This window comes from Halichoeres trimaculatus, unplaced genomic scaffold (assembly GCF_033239565.1).
Source record: "Halichoeres trimaculatus isolate MK-OKI-2021-1 unplaced genomic scaffold, fHalTri1.1 fHalTri1_scaffold_7, whole genome shotgun sequence".
Taxonomy (NCBI): domain Eukaryota; kingdom Metazoa; phylum Chordata; class Actinopteri; order Labriformes; family Labridae; genus Halichoeres; species Halichoeres trimaculatus.
This window is the reverse complement of record NW_027437185.1, coordinates 28,808,221-28,827,755: the sequence shown is the minus strand read 5'-3', so window position 1 is coordinate 28,827,755 and position 19,535 is coordinate 28,808,221. Positions and strand designations below refer to the sequence as shown.

The window sequence follows — 19,535 nt, the reverse complement described above, 5'->3', positions numbered from 1 at the left end:
GCGACTGTATCACTCAGCCATATCTTATTCCCTCCACAGAGCCTCCTGAAGATTTAGGTGTTTACCTTCCAGGGAGGACTGCAACCTCAATTAAAAAGTTCTTTTTAATTATTCAGCAAGAATTAATTAGCTTTCAGTTCAGTCTGTTGAAAGACAAAAAGCACAAGGAGGAGGAAGGGTGTTTGTGCAGAGTCTCCATGTTAACAAAGGTGGAAGTTTTTAATGCAGAGGTCAGAAAATGTTTTTGTTTCTCTTTCATGAAAACTTTTACTGGACATTTTTGAGCAGTATTATGTAAAAAGCACACATGCAATTCAAGATGGATTTGTCTTTGTGTCTTTTTTACTTCCCTACCTTGTGCTGTCTCATTTTTTTTATTTTTATTTTAATGGTAGGTGTGCAGCATTTACAAAAATGATGCACCCCAATCAACACTGCAATAAAACAAAGAAACAAAAAAATTACCCATCAACAATCTAGGAAACACCAGTTGGTTATCTGATTGGTTGAATAATCTTTCAACAGCCGATCAAAACAGTTGCAGGTTGCAGCCTTACTAACAGTTTTGATTTTAAGACAGTTAAAAAGTAATTTCTGCTCTCTGATTTAGACCTTCATCCATAATTGGCTTTTTTTTCAAGATTTTTTTTCTGCCTTTTTTCAAGAAGTCTAAAGTTTGAAGCACTTGCAGGGCTAGCAACCTTAAATGGAAAGAAATGCCAAATATTGTAATAAAGATAACATAAAGAATTGATTAATGTGTTTATCCAGTGGAAACTCCTTATAAACCATAGATATATAGGCTTATATCTTTCATCATAGGGGCTGAAGGTTACACGTCGACCCAGATGATCATCTTCCAAAATAAAGTTTCCCAGCTCCTCCTTGGGGACAAAGTGTTCTGAACCCAGAAAGGATATATGATCCCATCCATTTCGCTCTGGGTCTATCCTGGGGTCTACCCCCAGGTGAACAAACCCAAAACATCTCCAAAGGGAGGCGTCAAGGAGGCATCCTCTCCAAATCCAAAACCACCTCACCTGACTCCTTTGATGCAAAGGAGCAGTGGTGTCCAGGAAGATTTTTCAAAGATTTTTCTTATTCTTTACATCCTGAAGTTGTTTGTCAGATTCACACTCTGAACCCTTCAGGTTGACATCTCCATGTTTTTATTCACAATATGTAAATCATCCTTTAAGCAGCTGAATAAATCACAGGCGACAGTAATGTGCCCCTGATGTATACATTAAAGATATACGTTCTTTCCCTCCGTCACATTAACATACACATCATTTCTGTTTATCACATTTACAGGCTGTAAACTGATAGTTATCGCCTCTTCCGTTTGACCCACATCTGCAGCAGCCTGAACATCTGTATCTGTATCACATTACTGCCTGTGCTGCTGCTGTGCTTGATGCATATATTATGTACATTACGTAAAAGCTCATTTTGAAAACCATGACATGTTGATGTGCCCTACAAATGCTGTATTCATGTATCAATGTGAGCTCAAGTGGTTGAGTCCTCCATCACTTCTACAGCTGGTTTCTGAGCTTTGATGGTGTCCCTGATGACTGTTGTCATGAGTCACAGTTACAGCTGGGATTTTTTGTGTGTCTGAGATAAGATTTATTAAGGGACATAAAAAAACACAGGGGCTCCAGAGCACACAGGTTGATTTGCAGCTGAACACTGTGTCACTGTTTGGGTGTAAACACGCTGAATACAAACAAGACTCAGGCTGTCTTCCCCCTTGCTCATTGTATCTTGTCTTTGTTTGTTTCCTGGTTGTATTTTCTTTTTTTCTCACTCTACTTTTTTTTTTCCTTTCTAAAATCATTATAAAGCAGAAAACCCTTGTATTTATCCCAGCTACAAAACAACTGTTCATCCTCAATTAAAAAGCATCAAAAATCTAAAACTGGGCATTAGGAGAAACCTACTAGTTTGTGTTGCAAGTGGAAGCAAATCTAGTTGTTTTTTTAGTTATTGGAAAATGTGTTGTGATGGACTATTCCTATGGGTCTATTTCCCAATTTTTGATCTTTTACAAATCCTTCAATTGCAGTTGTGTATCCCAATGATTTTAGGTGTTTTCTCTGTGGTTTGTCACTTGGTGTTAATTGCTCCTTGCTGAAATGTGTTTCAGTTTCTAAAGCAGTCTAATGTTAGAAGCTTTGAACTTTATTGCAGGTTCTGACCAAGGGGCAGAAGGAAATACTAAAAGTTGCTGTTTGTCGAGAATCTGCTTGAGGCTGGCTGCAGAAAGACTGGAAGTCACGAACACACCCAGCCATAAAAAACAACTTTTACAGCATTAAAAACACATTTACAGCCTGGTTTAAAGAACAGCTTCGGTCTAAAACGCTGATTTCACCATGGGCACGCACTGTACATTGAGTAAATTTTTTTCTTTGTCTGTGGTTTAGAAGTTATTAGGGTCGTTTCATTTTCCAATCAGAGGCACAGCTCAGGTCACGTGCCCACCAGTCGCCTTGTAGCTGCTCGAGAAAAACTCACAGCCGGCGTCATAGTGAAGGAACAGACGGGTGACGTCGCGGATGCTTCGTCCATGTTTTATACAGTCAATGGTTCTGACATTTTTTTTCTCTTAAACTGTCAACTTTGGGTCAGTACTGAGTACTATTACTACTGGTAGTAAATATTACTGTTTCTTTTAAGGGTATGCACCTCATATTGAAGTATTAACCCTTATTCAAACTCTTACTGAACATGTTTGAAACCTTAACCTGTTTAATCCTAAATTTTCCCCTTGCAAAATAAATGCATGCATTTTATTTCCTTAGATCTCCCTTGTACATAATTTGTATGATTTTTCATTCCCATTAAAAAATATATAAATAAATGATAATAATTCATATTTATACTAAAATTAGCTACCAAAAGTCAAAGCAACATATCAAGAGATTCCAGAAAAGGAAAAAAAAAAAGTAGCAACTATTGTTGACAGTGGGTTAATGAGGTCATTTCAGGGTCAGACCACCTATTTTCACAACCTTAACAAGGTTTAAAAGACTGTACAGCAGAGCCGTGTGTTAGAGATGAACCTTGATCATCATGTTGTGAAGTTTATGAGCTCTGGCCAAGCAGCTCTATTCTACACAACTTGAGAGAAAAAATGCCAGTGGGATAGATTCTATGGATTGTTTTTCTGCTAACAAAAAGGTAACAGATAAACCATGATGAGGCTGTAAACTGCTTGATAATATCTTCTAGTGTACTCAGGGAGGGGGAACATAAAAGTTGCTTTTAGAATATAGAGCTCCCCCATGACCCAGGTCTCCAACTGTTTGTTAGAAAGAAAGTCAGAGTCAAAGGTTTAACAGTCTCCAGACTACAAAGGTGAAAAGGTTAGAGGTTTATAGCGTCTTGCTTTCTCTTTATCTTCATCCCCTATCGTTTTCTTTCTCCCAGTAAAAGCTCCAGTCTGCTCTGGTTAAAACAATCTGGTATAAACATCTTTCAGGGAGTGGGGTTAGCACAAGCTTGGGTTTCCCATCTGAGTCCATGTCTGTGCTGCTCACTCACAGTAAAACTGCACAAGAAAACATCACAAGCACAAAACTGTACATTTGAACTTATAAACCCTGAGCACCTCTCAAACCCTCTCCATGTTGTCGGGTATAAACAGGAGCACTCAGACACAATGTGGACCTTGTTGTTATGCCACTTATTCTAGTCCATCGATCTTTGCTGGTCAGACATTTATGAAAAATAAACAAAGCAGAGCTTTAGTGCTTGACTCCTGGCCTCCTCAAAGAGTCTGAGTAAACAGTTGATTTAGTTTAGACTAAATGTATCGTACAGAATCTCAAAAAAAAGTCTGTTTTTGAGGCTTTGGGAACTCCTACAGCAGCATGATTCAGCCGGGACAAAAACTGAGCAGGCCATGAACATCGCCCTCATAACTGTTACACACATATGGAAAATTAATTTGAAATCAACCAGCTTCAACTAGCAATGTTTATCACAGAAACTTCAGTAAGCAGCTCCAGATGCTGTTCAGTGTGCAACTTCCTCACAAACTTTTGAGGCTTTTTTTATTTTTAGGTCAAAATGGTTCTCATGGTGGGAGTGGATGGAAACTTGCATATCTTTGGCATTTGTTTTGCAATTTTTGCACTAATACAGCACAACTTTTGGATGAGAACTTCTCACTGAAAGATGCTTTCATAAAAAAAAAAAAACAGACTCATACTGTACTTGTTTCAGCTTGGCCCTGCCCAGGTTTTGGTATCAGACAGGAACCAAGAGAGTCACTGTGGACTTCAAGAGTGTTGTACTCGTGTTTAAGCATGTGTTTGTCTCACTGTGAAGGGGGTTACACTTGGCCAGAGGTCGTCTGGTCAAAAGAATAAACCCGGGATTATTTTTTTTTTAACATAATCCCTTACAAAAATAGCATCCCACTGGACAATCCGCACACACTACACACCAGCTTAATGTGCTCGTAACAGATTTTAGAAACCCATCTCTATTTTTATAAAACCATGTTTATGTGACAGATTTTCTCTCTGTGTACTCGAACATCTTTATTCCTCGCATCAATGTGAGTGTGTGTGTGTGTGCGTCTGTGTGTATGTGTATGTTCACGGAGTGCATGCAGGTGGGCAGCCTTTAGAACAATGTACACACACTCTTCAGTCTGTTTGATGAGAGCTTTGATGTGAGGCGTCTGAGTAACACACTTCAGGATTACAGTGACACATACCAGGACAAACACTGTCAAGCACGCATGCATGAACACAATATCAAACACTTACACACATGCACACATCTGTAGTAAATATTAGGTGATGTCCTAATTCTTAGAAATGAGCAATGACTTTTGACCCACTGTTACAAAAATTACAGCTTCTTTGACAAAGCATACACATAGAGGTGTAGGAACCAGTAAATGAAATCTGATGAGTGTGGCAGCAACTTTTTACTTTGATATAAGTTGAAAGCACTGACTGTATAAAACATGGGCGTAGTCTTCCTGAGGTCACCTGTCTGTTCCTGAACTGGACAGTGTACAACTATAGGGTGCCCGTCAGTCACGACGATGACCTGAGCTGTATCTCTGATCTTAACATCAACTGGACTGCCAAGTTAGAAAAAAAATCACCATCCGTACAGTGTAGGCTGATAGTAAACTTAGCAATTCAGACAGCAGACATTTTTTTGAACCAGGCTGTAAATAAGTTAATTTCTGCCTTGAAAACGACAGGTGTGTATGTGACTTCCTGTACTCCCGGAGCCAGTCTCAAGTGGACACTCAAGAAGCAGCAGATTTTAGCCCTTACACATTGTCTCATGTTCTTAGACCAGAGATCAACTGATGTGTTTTTCTCAGGGCTGATGTCGATACTGATTATTAGTAGTCAAGGAGGCCGATAACCAATACTAGGAGCAGATATTCATTAGTGACCAAAGTGAAAGAAGCATCAACAGACAGCTCCTGTAAATTTGCAGTTTAAAACATTTCTTACCATTTTAAGAACCAGGACAATTTTTTCCTGTGGATATTGTTCAGATGAGATTTTTTTTATGTGTCTGTGAAAGTTAATAGACTGTAAGAAAGTCACGATGCTACTGGCGTTAGCCTGTTAATGGGGTGTCCAATTGATGTTAGCATTAAGCTAACAGACTTTCGTTAACTGAAGTCAGCTGGTTAAGAATCAACTTCCTTTGCTCACTTAGACTGTGTTATCATTTTATATCTGTTTTACTGTGCCTCTGTGCGTTGACTCTCAATAAATGACCAAATCAACAACGACGGTCTCTCATTTCACCAAGAACTGTTCAGCGATTTGCTGAGCGGAGCACCTGCGTTCAGGGAGGGCAGAATAGAGTTCATGAGGTTTTTACTTTTCCTCTTTCTCTCTCAAGCACATACTTCTACAATCATGGACTATTTCCATGTCAATATTATCAGCAACTTTGATTCAAGTGATTTATAGACACGTCTAAAGGGACTGCCAGCAAGCACAGCTGCCACTGATGTTTACATAACGTTATTGGGCTCACAGTAATGATACTGGTAGTTGTGAGTTGCTGAGGACTGGGATGCTTTTAATAATTTCGAGTGTGTTAGTGTGTGAGATTGTGCATCCACAGCTTTGACTGCTGATTGGTTGTTACTTCAGCCATGGAACGGCTTGGAACCAATCAGATGGTACTGTGGGTGGGACAGGGTTGGAGACAGAAGAGTGACTGCAGACAGTGGCAGCGGCATCAGAGCCAAAATATGAAAGTTTAAAATTGATTTCCTATCAGCTGTTGGATTAAAAAAAGGCCTCAAAATGCCGATAGCCTGATCCAAAACTCAGCTGAGACACAGTTTGACCTCTTCAACCACAAAGAATCTTCTAAATTGGCACTTTTTGCTTGAATTTGAAGACATTTTCAGGGCTAACACCTTAGCCTGTCTTGGTTCAGTTTATTAGAAGACATGTGAGGTCACAGGCTCACTGATCTGTCAACACCTTCCTTTTCTCCACTACACCCCAATGACACAAAACAAAGACACAAGCAGCTGAGATGCTCTCTTTGGCAGGATACGCTGGAATCTATGACACAAAAAGGAGCCGCAGCAACAACAAAGTCTTCCCTCTGGCTCAGTCCTGCTCTACATGGATTATATTCCGATGTAGGAATCTTGTAAAAGTCAAAATCTTCCTCGACTTAACTTCCCTAGAGTGAACATGAACTGAAAAATGGAGTTGGTGTCATGGATCATTGGTCAGGTCACATCTGTGTGTCACAGTCACTGAAAGAAACTGCCAGACGAACACATGAGGCTCAAGACTACAGATATTTTGGGACACTACCAAAAAAAAAAAAAGTGAAGCCAACCTTTACTGAGTGCGTTTGCTGAACATGGAAGGGAAATTAAAAGCTTGGGAATGAAATATAATGAAATTCAAAATGTAAATTGAGTTAAAGAGCAGCAGGCAAATGAGTAAAATGGAAATTAGAGGAGACAGAGAGCAGCAGAATGGAAAGGTGTGCTTGCATGTTCTCCTTAATGTGCGTAAAAGAGAGAAAGAGAAGGTCAGCAGAAGTCAGTGTTTGTCAGTAATCAGTCCGAGCTGAACCTGCAATTTTTCATCCTGAATAATGTGACATGTTTGACAGCTGGAGTCAGAGGTCTGATCAATAAAAGGTCTCACGCCATCGTTGATACAATTTTCCACAATCAAAAGTTGCAGTAAACAATAAATATTAAAGCTCTGCAAAGCCCACTACTTCACCATCCGCCAGAATAATCTTTAGAAGACTGATTTCTGAAAAATAATCGATTAGTGCAGCTAGATTATCTACGTTCATTATCAGGTGAAACAAGCTAACCCCAATATGTTTGCCACGTCCGCGCATTATGATCATAGTCCAATAATAAAGCCGTTGATAATGTCAGGGACAAATCTATTTAAAGAAACTCATAGAGGTATAATATCTCTACATTTTACCCTGCACACAGCACAAAAAATAAGAAATACATCCTACGGGATCTCCTGAAATCTGATGACACATTTAACAACTCCTAGGCATGAGGAAAACAAAAGATCCGTAAACCACACCTCTGCAATATAAAGAGAAGCATCTCAAGTGTCTTAACGCGCAGGCAAACAAAAGAAAATGAGGTTGTAGCCTTTTGATGAAGAACAAGTCATTGGAGGAGGAAACAAAAGACCTGAGAGACGGTGCTCTTTGTGTTTCGGCTTGAAGGAAGTCATACATATGGAAGTCTCCATCAGCCTGCAGACAGCATGCATAAATTATGAGGGGGTACATTGTCTATCCTCTACTTAAATATCACTAACTCTAAACAACAAAAATGCAAGTGGTTTTTGAGGTCTGAGCTCAGCATATCTAAAACCAAACCGAAAATATTATTCTTGTAAAAGCTCAAGAGAGAAGCTGTTACAAAAAGAAAAAAAATACTCACAGTTTTGGGACCTTGACAAGAGTTGGCTGGTTTATTAAGGATTAAAAGGTTAAGAATAGGATTATTTCAACAGTTTCAACAGTTACAAGTGTAGAGTAGGAATGCATCGATCCAACTTTTCTGGTTCCAATACAGGTACTGATACCAATACCCGGGCTTTGGGTATCAACCGATACCAATACCATTGTTAAATAATAATCTGCATGCTCTACTGTGAGATAAGACTGGAATTACTGATGTAAATTTATCTAAACTATAAAATATTTCAATGTTTACCATCAAAACAATTCTTCAGAATATACACAATTTTTTTCATATGTCAACTTTTATAACCCTGTTAGGCCTATCACGATAACAAATTTTGCTAGACAAGAATTTTCCAAAATATTATTACCGATACACGATATTATTGTCAATATTATTTTGTTTTTTGTCCATTTTTTCATTGATGTAATTATGATAAATGGGATAATAAAGTGAGTACACCATATCAAAAGCAAGAAACTTTAATTTCTTAAGAGTATTTAACTGTAATTAAAAGGTCAGGATCTTTTAAATAAAATAAATTAAACAAAAAATATAATAAATTTAACAAACAAGAAAGAGAAAAAAAAATGCAATGCAAATGAAATGGACTCTTTTTTTGGAAAAAAAATTCATGTCAATGAAAATAATTAATACTTATCAAAAACAATAAAACATAGACCCTGTCTCTAAAGAAAAAACGAAACTCAAAAAAAAAAAGAACAACAATAAAAACTATAGCCTAAATAAAAGGGAGTTTATACAGTTCCTGAATTGTTTGTAACATGTACTTTTTCCCAGTCAATCCGTACTGTCTGTCAAACATTTTTTAACATTTCTGGCTTTCAACCGTATTGAAGGGCTGCATTTCTTTGGCAATGTAGCTGTCTTTGAGCGCCCACCATTTGGCGCTTCTATTTCTATTTACTTTGCAGACCAAAAGCCTCCGTAAGAACAAGGCTCCACTGCACCTCCTCTTCTTCTTCTTCGTCGCCACTATTTTCAAACAAATGTGACATATCAGCTCGTTGGTGTTCATGAGCTCACACTTTGTTCATTCTGATAAAAAACAAAATATTCCCACACTGGGACTGTGGCAGGCGGCTTAAGAACCGTGTCTTTCGTGCCATCACTCATATTTGCGTGTGTTTCCTCCTTACCCCTCAGGACGCTCGCTTCAGCTCTCTCCGTGTGTACGCGCTAGCAGCTCCTTCACAAAAGATGCCAAAGATCGCATTTTTGACAGATGCTCACTCCGCTATAAATCCGCTAAATCCGCTATAGAACCTATGCACCGCGATGTTAGGAAAGATAGACGTAGTGAGCCATTTTCTCATTCAGCCTCTTTGGTCGAAAGAGAGGAGGAAAACAAACATGCATGCACGTGTCAGTTTATCGAATCTGGCAAACTTACCGAGGACGTTTTTATTTATCGTTCGGTTAATTGATTTATTGATTATCGTGACAGGCCTATACCCTGTTGACTAGTAATGCAGCAAAAAAGAAAGCAAGTGAATCAGAGGCATCATTTCAAATCAAGTAGCAAAGAGCGCTGGTTAAAAAAAAAAAAAAAAAAAGGCATACAGCTGTTTGCCTGGATCGGGATCTCTTCCCACTGATACCAATCGAGCCTTGAGGGGCACCGATAACACCGATAATTTTTACCACCAATCAGTATTGGTGCATCCCTTGCGTAGAGGTTAAAGTTAAATAATTGCACAATTCATAATTTAAATATATATTTGTAAAAAGGGCATGTATGTGAAGAAACAAATCCAAAACTTTCTTTTTATGGATACTTGACCATATTTGTGTTAGTTCCTGCAAACCAAAACTCATACCTGTTTTATGTAAAGGAGCAAAATTTCTGTCTGCCATCAGTTCAGTACAGCTCCTCATAGAAAACTGACGACTGTGCATGCAGCGTCTGTGTCACTTGACTGTAAAATGTAAACTGTGACCGAGAGCTGTTAGACATGTCACGGCTGTATAAAAGCTGCAGGTGTGACAGATTAAGGTTGACACACACTGTGCAAAGACGAAGAAAAATAAAATCCACTACATTCATGAGTTTGTGAAGCGTTTTAGGTGTTAGTTTGATTTGTAAGGTTTAACTGCCGTCAAACAATCAGGAAATTTACATTTATTTTTCTGCTTTCATGATTTCCTGACAACTGCTTCCCATCTTCATTTCCCTTACCTTCTATTTCAGCTTTGGGTTGTGTAAAATGACAATAGATTTGGAGTTTTTGTTAAAAGCTTTGGTTCTTTATCATTTTTGGAACATCTGGTTTTAAATCACTTAGAGAAGGACAGAAAATTTGGGCAACCATGCACCAAGTGCTTATCCAGTTAAATTTAAAATCTGTTCTTACAAAGACTTCATGAGGTTTGGATTCAGACCATCTCTTTTAGGATGTAAGGTGCTTTCTCTGATTTTTCACAGACAAATTCGTCTCAGATAGTAACAGCATCCACTCATTTCATCTTTGGTCAACTGTTTCTTTGCCACAGGAGCTATTTTTGTTCCACCCACTGATGTTAACTACCATGAGATTATTTCTGCCTCCAGAGCAGTTCTGCCTCAGGGAGATGTTTGTATTACTAAATCTCATCTGTGTGTAGTGTTTGATGTAACCAGCCTTAAAAGAAAACATTATCACAGGCTAATTCACCGCCAGAGGAGAGTGCGGAAACATTTGGGTGGCAAGATCCAATTAATCTGCATCTGAAAGTCATTTTAAAGTTAAGCTCTGCTGCATTTATTAGAGCAGGCTGTTAGAGAATATGTGTATACAAACACAACAAACAAGATGTATAAATAGATACGAGCCCGTCAGGCACACCGGCATTACTACTGAGAGAATTAACAACTCTTGGCCGGTCTGTGCATAAACCAGATTCAGCTAATCACTGGCTCTCTCCGCCTGGAGATGTTCAGCCCCGTCAGGAACTCTCTGAACATCCAGGACGTCATGCGTGTATTCAGCACCCTGTTGCTAATGTTGTTTTACACATGTAAAACGACATGAGCCAACAAGGTGTAACCTGTGACACACCTATCAAACAAGTGACAGTCCTTATCAAAAGTCTATTATCAGATTACTCATGTCCTTGTGTCCTTCCTTAAACAGCATGAAAGTACATACAGCAGACCTGCCAAAGTTTTCAGCTTATTCCCTGCTGGATTTATTTATACTATCGACCTTTGTCCTGTCCCTCCGTGCCTCCTTAATCTCCAGCACAACAGCATGATTTGAGCAGAAGCTGGTTGGCACCAAGCTGGTTTAACCCTGAATGATACTGCCACAACATAAGACACATCCCCACCTACATGTCACAGCCTGACAAGGAAGTCTGCAGTCCCAACAGGATGACGCACAGACTCCTTTTGACCTCTGAAGCAGGAGTTTGGTACCTGGCTCCAAGATTTTAGCAGCAGATCCTGTTAAAGTCTTGGAAATTCTGAGGTGGGACCATGGATCAGGGTTCATTGTCCAGCACATCCCACGTATTGGATTGAGATCTGGGGAATTCAGAGACTCAGTCGAGTTACGTTGTCTTCAGTTGCTCTGTGGTGCAGTTTAGAAACATTTTCAAAGCTTCTTCCTCATCTGGTTTGATAACTTCTTTCAGTTAAAAGCCATTTTTAACTATGTGTCTTTGAGTTTGGAAGTGTTGATTTAACCGAAAAACTGGAAAAGCACTCAGAGAGCGCAGACCTCCACCAAGCATGTTGTGATTCTGACGCAACACTTTAGTCTTACTTTAATGTTATACTTCCTCTCAGCAGACTGTCTGCTACAATTTGGTGTTAACTGCAGGTTTGAACAATCTGCAACTTGTTACCAGACAGTGTTGAAAGTTATGATGACCTTGAACATATTTCATTTTCCAGATCTTAGTATCCAAAATATTGGCAGGATCTGGATCATACTTTTACATCTGTCAGAAATTATGGTGACCTTGTCTTGTATTGTTTTGCAAAGCAATCCGACCATTTATAATGGAGCTATTTACACTTTCGGTGAAAACGGCCCTATCTCACACTGATAAAGAATCCTTTAAAAAATCCTGGATCCAGAGGGTGATCCAGATCACCTATAAAATTTAATCAATTCTTCCTTATCCCATTTTGAACATTTCCTGAAAATTTTGTCAAGATCTGTTCTTAACTTTTTGAGTTATGTTTTGACAAAAAGGAGAATGTACTCCTCAGTGGACTCAGAAACTGATAAAAACTCAAAAACCAAGGCTTTAAATCTCCACCATCCAACGACCTGATCCAACTTTCACTGATTATTTTTTACTGAAGTTTAAGAATGTGAAGGAAACTCTTTTCCAAACACAAAATCATCCACAACATGTCCCCCACAGTCACCTCTCTCTTGGGTGAAGGTGATAGTGTTTGTGTGTTAAGCTGAGGCTGCGTTCAGGAGCAGATCTGACAGCAGAGCGCTTCAAGGACCTGAGGTAATTACCTCTATTCAGCAGCTGAGGGAGAGAGAGTGAGAAGGGCTCTGAATGATAGTGACACAGCAAGACAACATGCAAACCAACCTGATACTGCATTCCCATGCCTGAATCAGTCATTGTTGTTGTCATTAAAATCATCTGCATGTTAGGTCATAGACACAGCTATAGAAAAGGCAGATTTCCAGGGGCTTCCTCAAAAGCTAATTTTCAAATAAGGCTCAAACCACACAAAGCTTGATTTGGTCATTTTTGTTTGTCTATTTAATGAGTAAACATCTTGGTTATACATCTGTCTGTTGCTCCAAGGTTTGTACACAAGTAAACAAACTGTGCATGACGTGGAAAAACTACGCAAAGCAAATTTGGGGATGAAAAAAGCTACGGACTTAGTCTTTATGACCTGCCTCTGGGGACACCAAAGGTCCAGAGAAAACAAACCATCAATCCCAGAAGCAGTGGGATCTGATGGTAGCTGATTGGCTCTTAGACTAAGCTTCATTTCACTCTCAGTGGGGCTTGTTGTTTTAGTGCACATCTCATAATGAAAATCTGAAATTAGTCCTTTTCATTGGGTGGACCCTTACACGATGGTATCAGATCAGTGCATTTACTGGCGCACTTATCAATACAGCAAAGGTATAGTCACAGTCAGTGATCTGCAACCAATAAACAGAGGAAAGGAAAAATAAAGCCATGTTTGTGGAAGAAAAAAAACTTTATGCACTGACTTCTAGTGTGAGAGTCCAGAAACCAGAGACACCCACTGCTTCCATTGTTCCTTTATCCCTGCAGGACATGAGCATCCCACTGACGCCTCCACTGGCACAGAACAGTGTGGGTCAGCATTCTGTTTGCCCAAAACCAGATCATTAATGCAGAAAATTTACATATGCACATAATTTAGAGAGTAGACTTGGATGGAATTTTTAGTAGCAAGCACATTATGGCATAAGTCCAGCTCCTGAACTCCAAAACTTCAATGTATCAGTGGCCATTGAGGTTTTGAGCTAAATGCAAATAAGGAGTGACAGAGGGGGATGCCTCTGAATAACACATCCACTTGCGTGTCATTTGTCCCAAAGCTTCACAACGTCCAACTTTTAACTCTGGCTCGACTTCAAAACTAATATTGATGCTTTCAGTCTGGTTCACCCAATTTTGTGCTTTTTTGTGTCCCTGTCTCAACCTTCTCTGACTGCAGCCGCAGACTAACTGCACATGAATGCATATGATGGCAACATGTAGAGTTATGTTCTATCTGTAGGGATGGGTATCTTTCACATTTGAGATAATAAGGAAACAATGCCCATATCTGGCAATCAGTATCGATACACAACAGATTAATTTGCTTGACAATAAAATCTCAAAGTTTTTTAGTTCAACATTATTATATCTCAATATATAAACTTGCAATGCTGTGTTCATGTCCAGCATGGGGAATCGCCTACTCTTCCACTCCCTCACAATTGCAAGGATGTGTTAAGGTACCCAAACATGGTACTGTTTGATTTCACCAGAATCCGTACTCAGTAGAGCTGGAGCAATATGTTATTCTCGGGATTCGATTCTATTACGATTTTTTTTGGCCTGACGATTTAATTTACATATTTTTTGCGATTTTTTTCTACCAGGATGTAAGATGCTTTCTATGATTTTTTTGCAGCCAAATTGGTCTTGGATAGTGACAGATGAGCTAAAAGAACAGCATCCACTCATTTCATCTTTGGTCAAATATTTCTTTGCCATGGGAGCTATTTTTGTGCCAACCACTGATTTTAACTACCATGAGATTATTGTATTAGCCTCCATGTGAAAAATCTAAATGATGGTGATCATGTCTACAGACTGAATCAGGAGACATATTTTCCCATAAAATGCAGATCATGTGAAATGTTTTACCCTCCGCTGGAGAAAAGTCGTAACTTTTCCCCAATCCAGTCATAAAAAAAAATGAAATGAAGAATTTAAATTTGAAAAAGAAAAAAAAAAAAAAAATATATATATATATATATATATATATATATATATATATATATATATATATATATATATATATATTGACAAATAATCCTGATTTCGATATTGTCAAACAAAAATCCTGATATATCCATTTTCAATTTTCTCTCAGCCCTAGTCCTCAGTACTACAGACAGAATTTGGTCAGTACCTATAAAAGTACCTAATTTGTTACCCTTCTCTACCAATATGGTTCACTGTCTTTCTTTATGAGCAGTGGCAGCATGTGGCATTAAACTGTTCAATATTGAAACCCTTTTCATCTTTTCGACAGCTGCATCGACTGCTCTGTGCAGTACTCATGCATTCAGTGACTCTAAATATAGGGAACTTGCTGTACTGGAAGAAACATCGGTACATTAAAGACAACAGTTCAAAAAGTTAAGGTTGGTTGGAAGAGAACGTTGCTTTGTTTTAGATTCAGTATTAAGTTAAGAATGTTTTATCCCCAACACACTTTAAGTCAGTGCACAGAAAAACTCTTAAGAGTCTTACATCACTTACAACCAGCACCTCCTGGCTTCTCAAAGCTCTTAACCACTTCTACCAGAGTGCTCTGATGTGCTCATTTGTCACTGCATTGAAAAGTTCAAACAACCTGGTTGAACAAGATCTGCTAACAGACATTCAATGGTAAACCTGTGAGCTGTGGTATTAGCCTAAGAACATAAGTAAACCTTCTTAGCTAAATATTCAATCAAGTAATCTCTGCAAGATCAGTTACGAAAACTGAGCTGCACCCATTCACACATCTCTTGAAGTTTCCATGTGTTTTGTGGCTCTGTTATTGCCACTGCAGCCTTGCACCAGTTCAGTTCATATTTATGAAAGTGAATCTGGAAGTAGTGATGAGCCCAGAGCCTTGGCTCTAAACACAAACCATGCTTTGCTGCTGTAATGGGCATCCCAAACCATTAGGAAACTGTAGTGCAACTTGCAACTGAGCTGTGTTTTGTCTGCATTGCATTACTGATAGGACTGACCACTTGCAAAAACAGAGGGAGTCAAAAAAAAAAAAAAAAAAAACAGAAGAAAAAAAAAAGTAGTTAACGCAAATTGCCAGGAGACGATATTCGCTTATAAAGCCATGGGTCTTAGGTGACTTCTTCAAATAACAGATTAATTATCTAAAACATAATTTAACTACATTGAGTTGTTTTAATAGTTCTTAAACTATTGGAGGCACCAGCCCAGAAACACTCATGCAGTAAAGTATAAATTTCTTTGATTAGTCATTTACATTCAACATCAGTTTTCAGGGGGTTTCAAAAAGCGGACAAGTTTGCACAGCAACATTTTTCAGTGTATCATGCAGTCTATGATCTGCCCTCTGGTAGAGCAAAATCAACTTGTTTTATAATTTTCAGTGAAGAAAAAAACTTGAAAGAAGAATCATCTTCCGTTCCATGGCTTTAAAACAAATGCTAATTATGTACAACCACCAACTTTCCAACTGTTATCACCAACGCTTGATCCAATTCAGCATTAAAGCCCTACTGGACTACAATAGCAACATGCGAAGCATCTGCCTCAAACGAATGAATTTAAAATCGCTCATCCTTGTGATTTCTTCTGGGTCACACAGTCAAGAAAACTGATCTATCCTCCCCCTTTGTCCTCAGGGATGCCCAAAGCATTCCCATGCCTGGCGAGATATACGATGTCCCCAGAGTGTTTAGGATGCTTCCCAGGGTTCCTCCCAGTTAGACTCACTTAATTTATGTCACAATAGATGAAAAATCCCCTCCAGAGTCTGTTAGTTCACCCTGCCATCTGCCAATTATAAGCTATGAAAAATATACAATACAAAGAAAAGGAAAAAAATAGAAGCTGCATCATTTTTTAATGATAATTTACAAGAACGAAAAAAGGACACTGCTTTAAAACCTGTGAAATAGTTCACTTATATGAGCATAATAAAGACTGAAGAAATAACTTGAGGGTTTGGTCACACCTTGTGTCATGGCAACAAACTGAAATGGACCACTAATTTTTCTTTCAGGCTTTTTTCTAAAGCTGAATGCAAATAAAGCCTCAGTCCGCATGCAAACACCACTGCACAAATGTATGCGCACACACAACCTTGCATACTCTCAAGGCAATCCCCTGCAAAGAATTCTCACATACACGTATTATGACTGTACACAGACCTTCAAATAAATTCAATAGCACAACTCAAGCTCTGCAGAGAAGCGAAGAAGTAATACAAGTGGATGTAATCAAAGGGACATCTGGAAGAAAGCTTCCCTATGTTAGAGCGTAAGTGGAGAGATTCAAAAGTCCATTCCAAGTAAAACTGGAGAGATGCTGCAGCACAGGGATGATTTCTTATTTATGTTTTCCAAAAGGAGACATCCTGTGTGCTCTCTGCTTAACTTTAAATGTACTGCTCCAGTTTAAACACAAGGTGTGTGCAATGATGTGTGTATGTGTTACATAATCAGAGAGAAGAAACTTTAACAACAGACCTCAACTTTGTTTTGCATCAGTGATCTGGAGTCAAACAAGGAGCCCTGTTGCCCACACTTATACATAACTTACACCTGATGGGATCTGCATTGACTGTTAAATTACAAGCGCTCTGGCAGCGCTCCAAACCATCTCTCTGAATCTGCAGCTCTGTCTGTGGGCGAGCAGAGTGTGAACAGTGAGTGATACAGCTGCCTTCCTCCGTTCATCATATCAGTTTCTACAGGGACACATTGAACCTGCACCTTTGATCCAGGCACGTTGTTTTTCTGCACGTCTTATCCATAAATATTGCACAACCGTTATAAAGAAAGCCCTTTAGTAAGTGCAGAGTTAAATAAGTCACCAGTACAACTCAACAAATGGCACGCACGCTCATTACTGCTCTTCAAAAACTGGTTGCTTGTCAAACACTGATGTCAGCGATGGAAAAAGAAGAAAATTGTAATACGCTACTACATTTTAATATTTCAGGATGAGAGACACACAAGAGTTAAATTATAGAACAACCTGACAGAGGAGTGAATCACCAAGCAGCCAGACACGCTAACTTAGATTAGGAATTTTACCTCAAAACACAAAATCGATGAATAATTAAAGTGACCTGAAGAAAAATGTGACTTTGACATTTATTTTGTGAAGCTGAGGAAGGTTTTTGAAGATGAGAGAAAGGGTCAAAATTTTGATTAAAAATCCTCAAAAACGAGAAAAAAAATCCAAATGAATTCTAATTTTCTTTAATTATTTCAAATTGTGTTTTTCTGTTCATAATCTTAACTTTTTTTTGGTAATTAAAAAGGTTTAAAACCATTTTTTGAATCAAATTTCTCACCCAGAGAAACTATTTTCCTGTATTTTTTTCATTTCATGAAGTAATCTTTTGTGAATGAGCGACTATCTGTAACAATGAAAAACAGAGAAATTCAATTAAACCACATATTCACAAAAATAAAAGGAGTACAAAGAAAAACAGAGACCATTATATGTCAATAACCAAGCCATATTTCATGAAGTCTCTCAACTGAAACCCAATAACCTTCAATGATCATGCGATAAAAGTGATTTTCTGTCAGTGCTTTCCTTTACATAATCCCATTTTCTTTACTATCTTCACGACCCACACCCTCATACACACTGTTCACACACACGCAGACACAACATGTGACATCTGACAGTCAATCAGCTGGATCTATAGCCCTCGTTATCGATGAACTGCTCATTGGAATAGTCCTCACACCCAGAATCACATGTATGAGAGGCAATAATTCACATCAGAGTGGATCGATACCAAGCGGGGAAAGTGAAGGTTTCTGCACGCCGAGGTCAAAAGTCTCACACCATGAAGGCTGCAAACTACATTCATTCTTCTGAGCAGTTCCACACTGACATGCAATCACGCTTTGGTGACTTGACACACTGGTTTAACGTCATGGTTCTCGTAAATACCGCCACATGCATCTATACTTAAACATCCCAATCTTGAACAGTGCAACAATAAAGGAAAAATGAGAAGATTTACAGAAGAACTCTGCTCTGTATCTGAAAATGAAGTCTGATAACGTTGAAGGTGGATTCCAAAATCCCTCCAAGGTGACATTACAGCGCTACAAACTTCACCTTTCAGCAAAACGACCACGAAATTAACATTGATTCCCTCTGAGGAAGGTGACACTTGCTCCGGCTTATGACCTACAGAGGTCAAACACTCACTCCAAAGCCAAGCAAGCTGGGGACGCGTACAGCAGTTGTCCGATAATCTGCAAAATTAAAGCGGCTTGAACTCACCATGTCCTCGTGGAGACGCCGGGTCCTTAAAGCATGTCACGACACCAAATCCTCATTAGCCAGAATCACATTGTTTGTTCTTCTGTCAGAGTTCAACGCGAAACAAATTAATCAAGCTTTAAAAAGAGTTAAGTACAGTACAGCCCTGAGCTGTGACACCGGGGAGTCTTCAGAGGAGGGAAACGATAACTGGGAGCGCAGCGGGCACACTGTGGGAACGTGGGGATAAAGTGTCTGTGCGCAAAGAACCAGCGTGGAGTGGAAGTCCGTGCGCCTCTGGAGACACCGATGAGAAGCTGAAGACAGCGTGACTGAAATCCCGTCGAGGGTTCGTGTAGAGGTGAGGAGACCCCGCAGATGTTTGGAGACACGGCGCGCGAGGTATGACAGCAGAGGAGGCGTCGCGCGCGCTCTGCCGCTCTCCCTGAACTCACAGCGGACATTAACCGGCTCTGCTCTGGTCCCTCCTCTTCAGCCCCAAAGTGAAAGAAGCATCCGAGTCCTTCTCTCCCTCCCTTTCTCCCTCACTCACTCACTTTCCCTCCCTCTCTGTCTGCGTGTGACGCTGCGTGTGCGCACTCATGGCGAAGACTGAAGATGTTCCTGTAGGTCAAAAAGGGCACAGACGCAACGTATGTTTGCGATCTTTTTGGATGATGTCATGGTCAAAATTTAAAGAAACCTCTGACCAATCTCTTCCTCCTCTTCGTGTTTCACATGTTTTGACGAGTCTTCTCAGTCTTGCACCTGCCTGCCCATGTTTGATCTTCTTTTAGGGGTGGGCGTGGCCTCTCATTCTTCACACCTG

At 39.3% G+C, this 19,535-nt stretch overlaps 1 protein-coding gene across 2 annotated transcripts in view; it reads right to left on the bottom strand.

The window, feature by feature from the left end:
* htr4 (5-hydroxytryptamine receptor 4) overlaps positions 1–19,492 on the bottom strand; it is a 185,890-nt gene extending 166,398 nt beyond the window's left edge. For both annotated transcript variants that reach the window (XM_074674560.1, XM_074674561.1), the window contains exon 1: positions 18,728–19,492. In XM_074674560.1, coding sequence (XP_074530661.1) covers positions 18,728–18,730 — 3 coding nt within the window. In that variant the 5' untranslated portion in view covers positions 18,731–19,492. The remainder of the gene's footprint in view (positions 1–18,727) is intronic.
* Between the last annotated feature and the right edge of the window lie 43 nt (positions 19,493–19,535).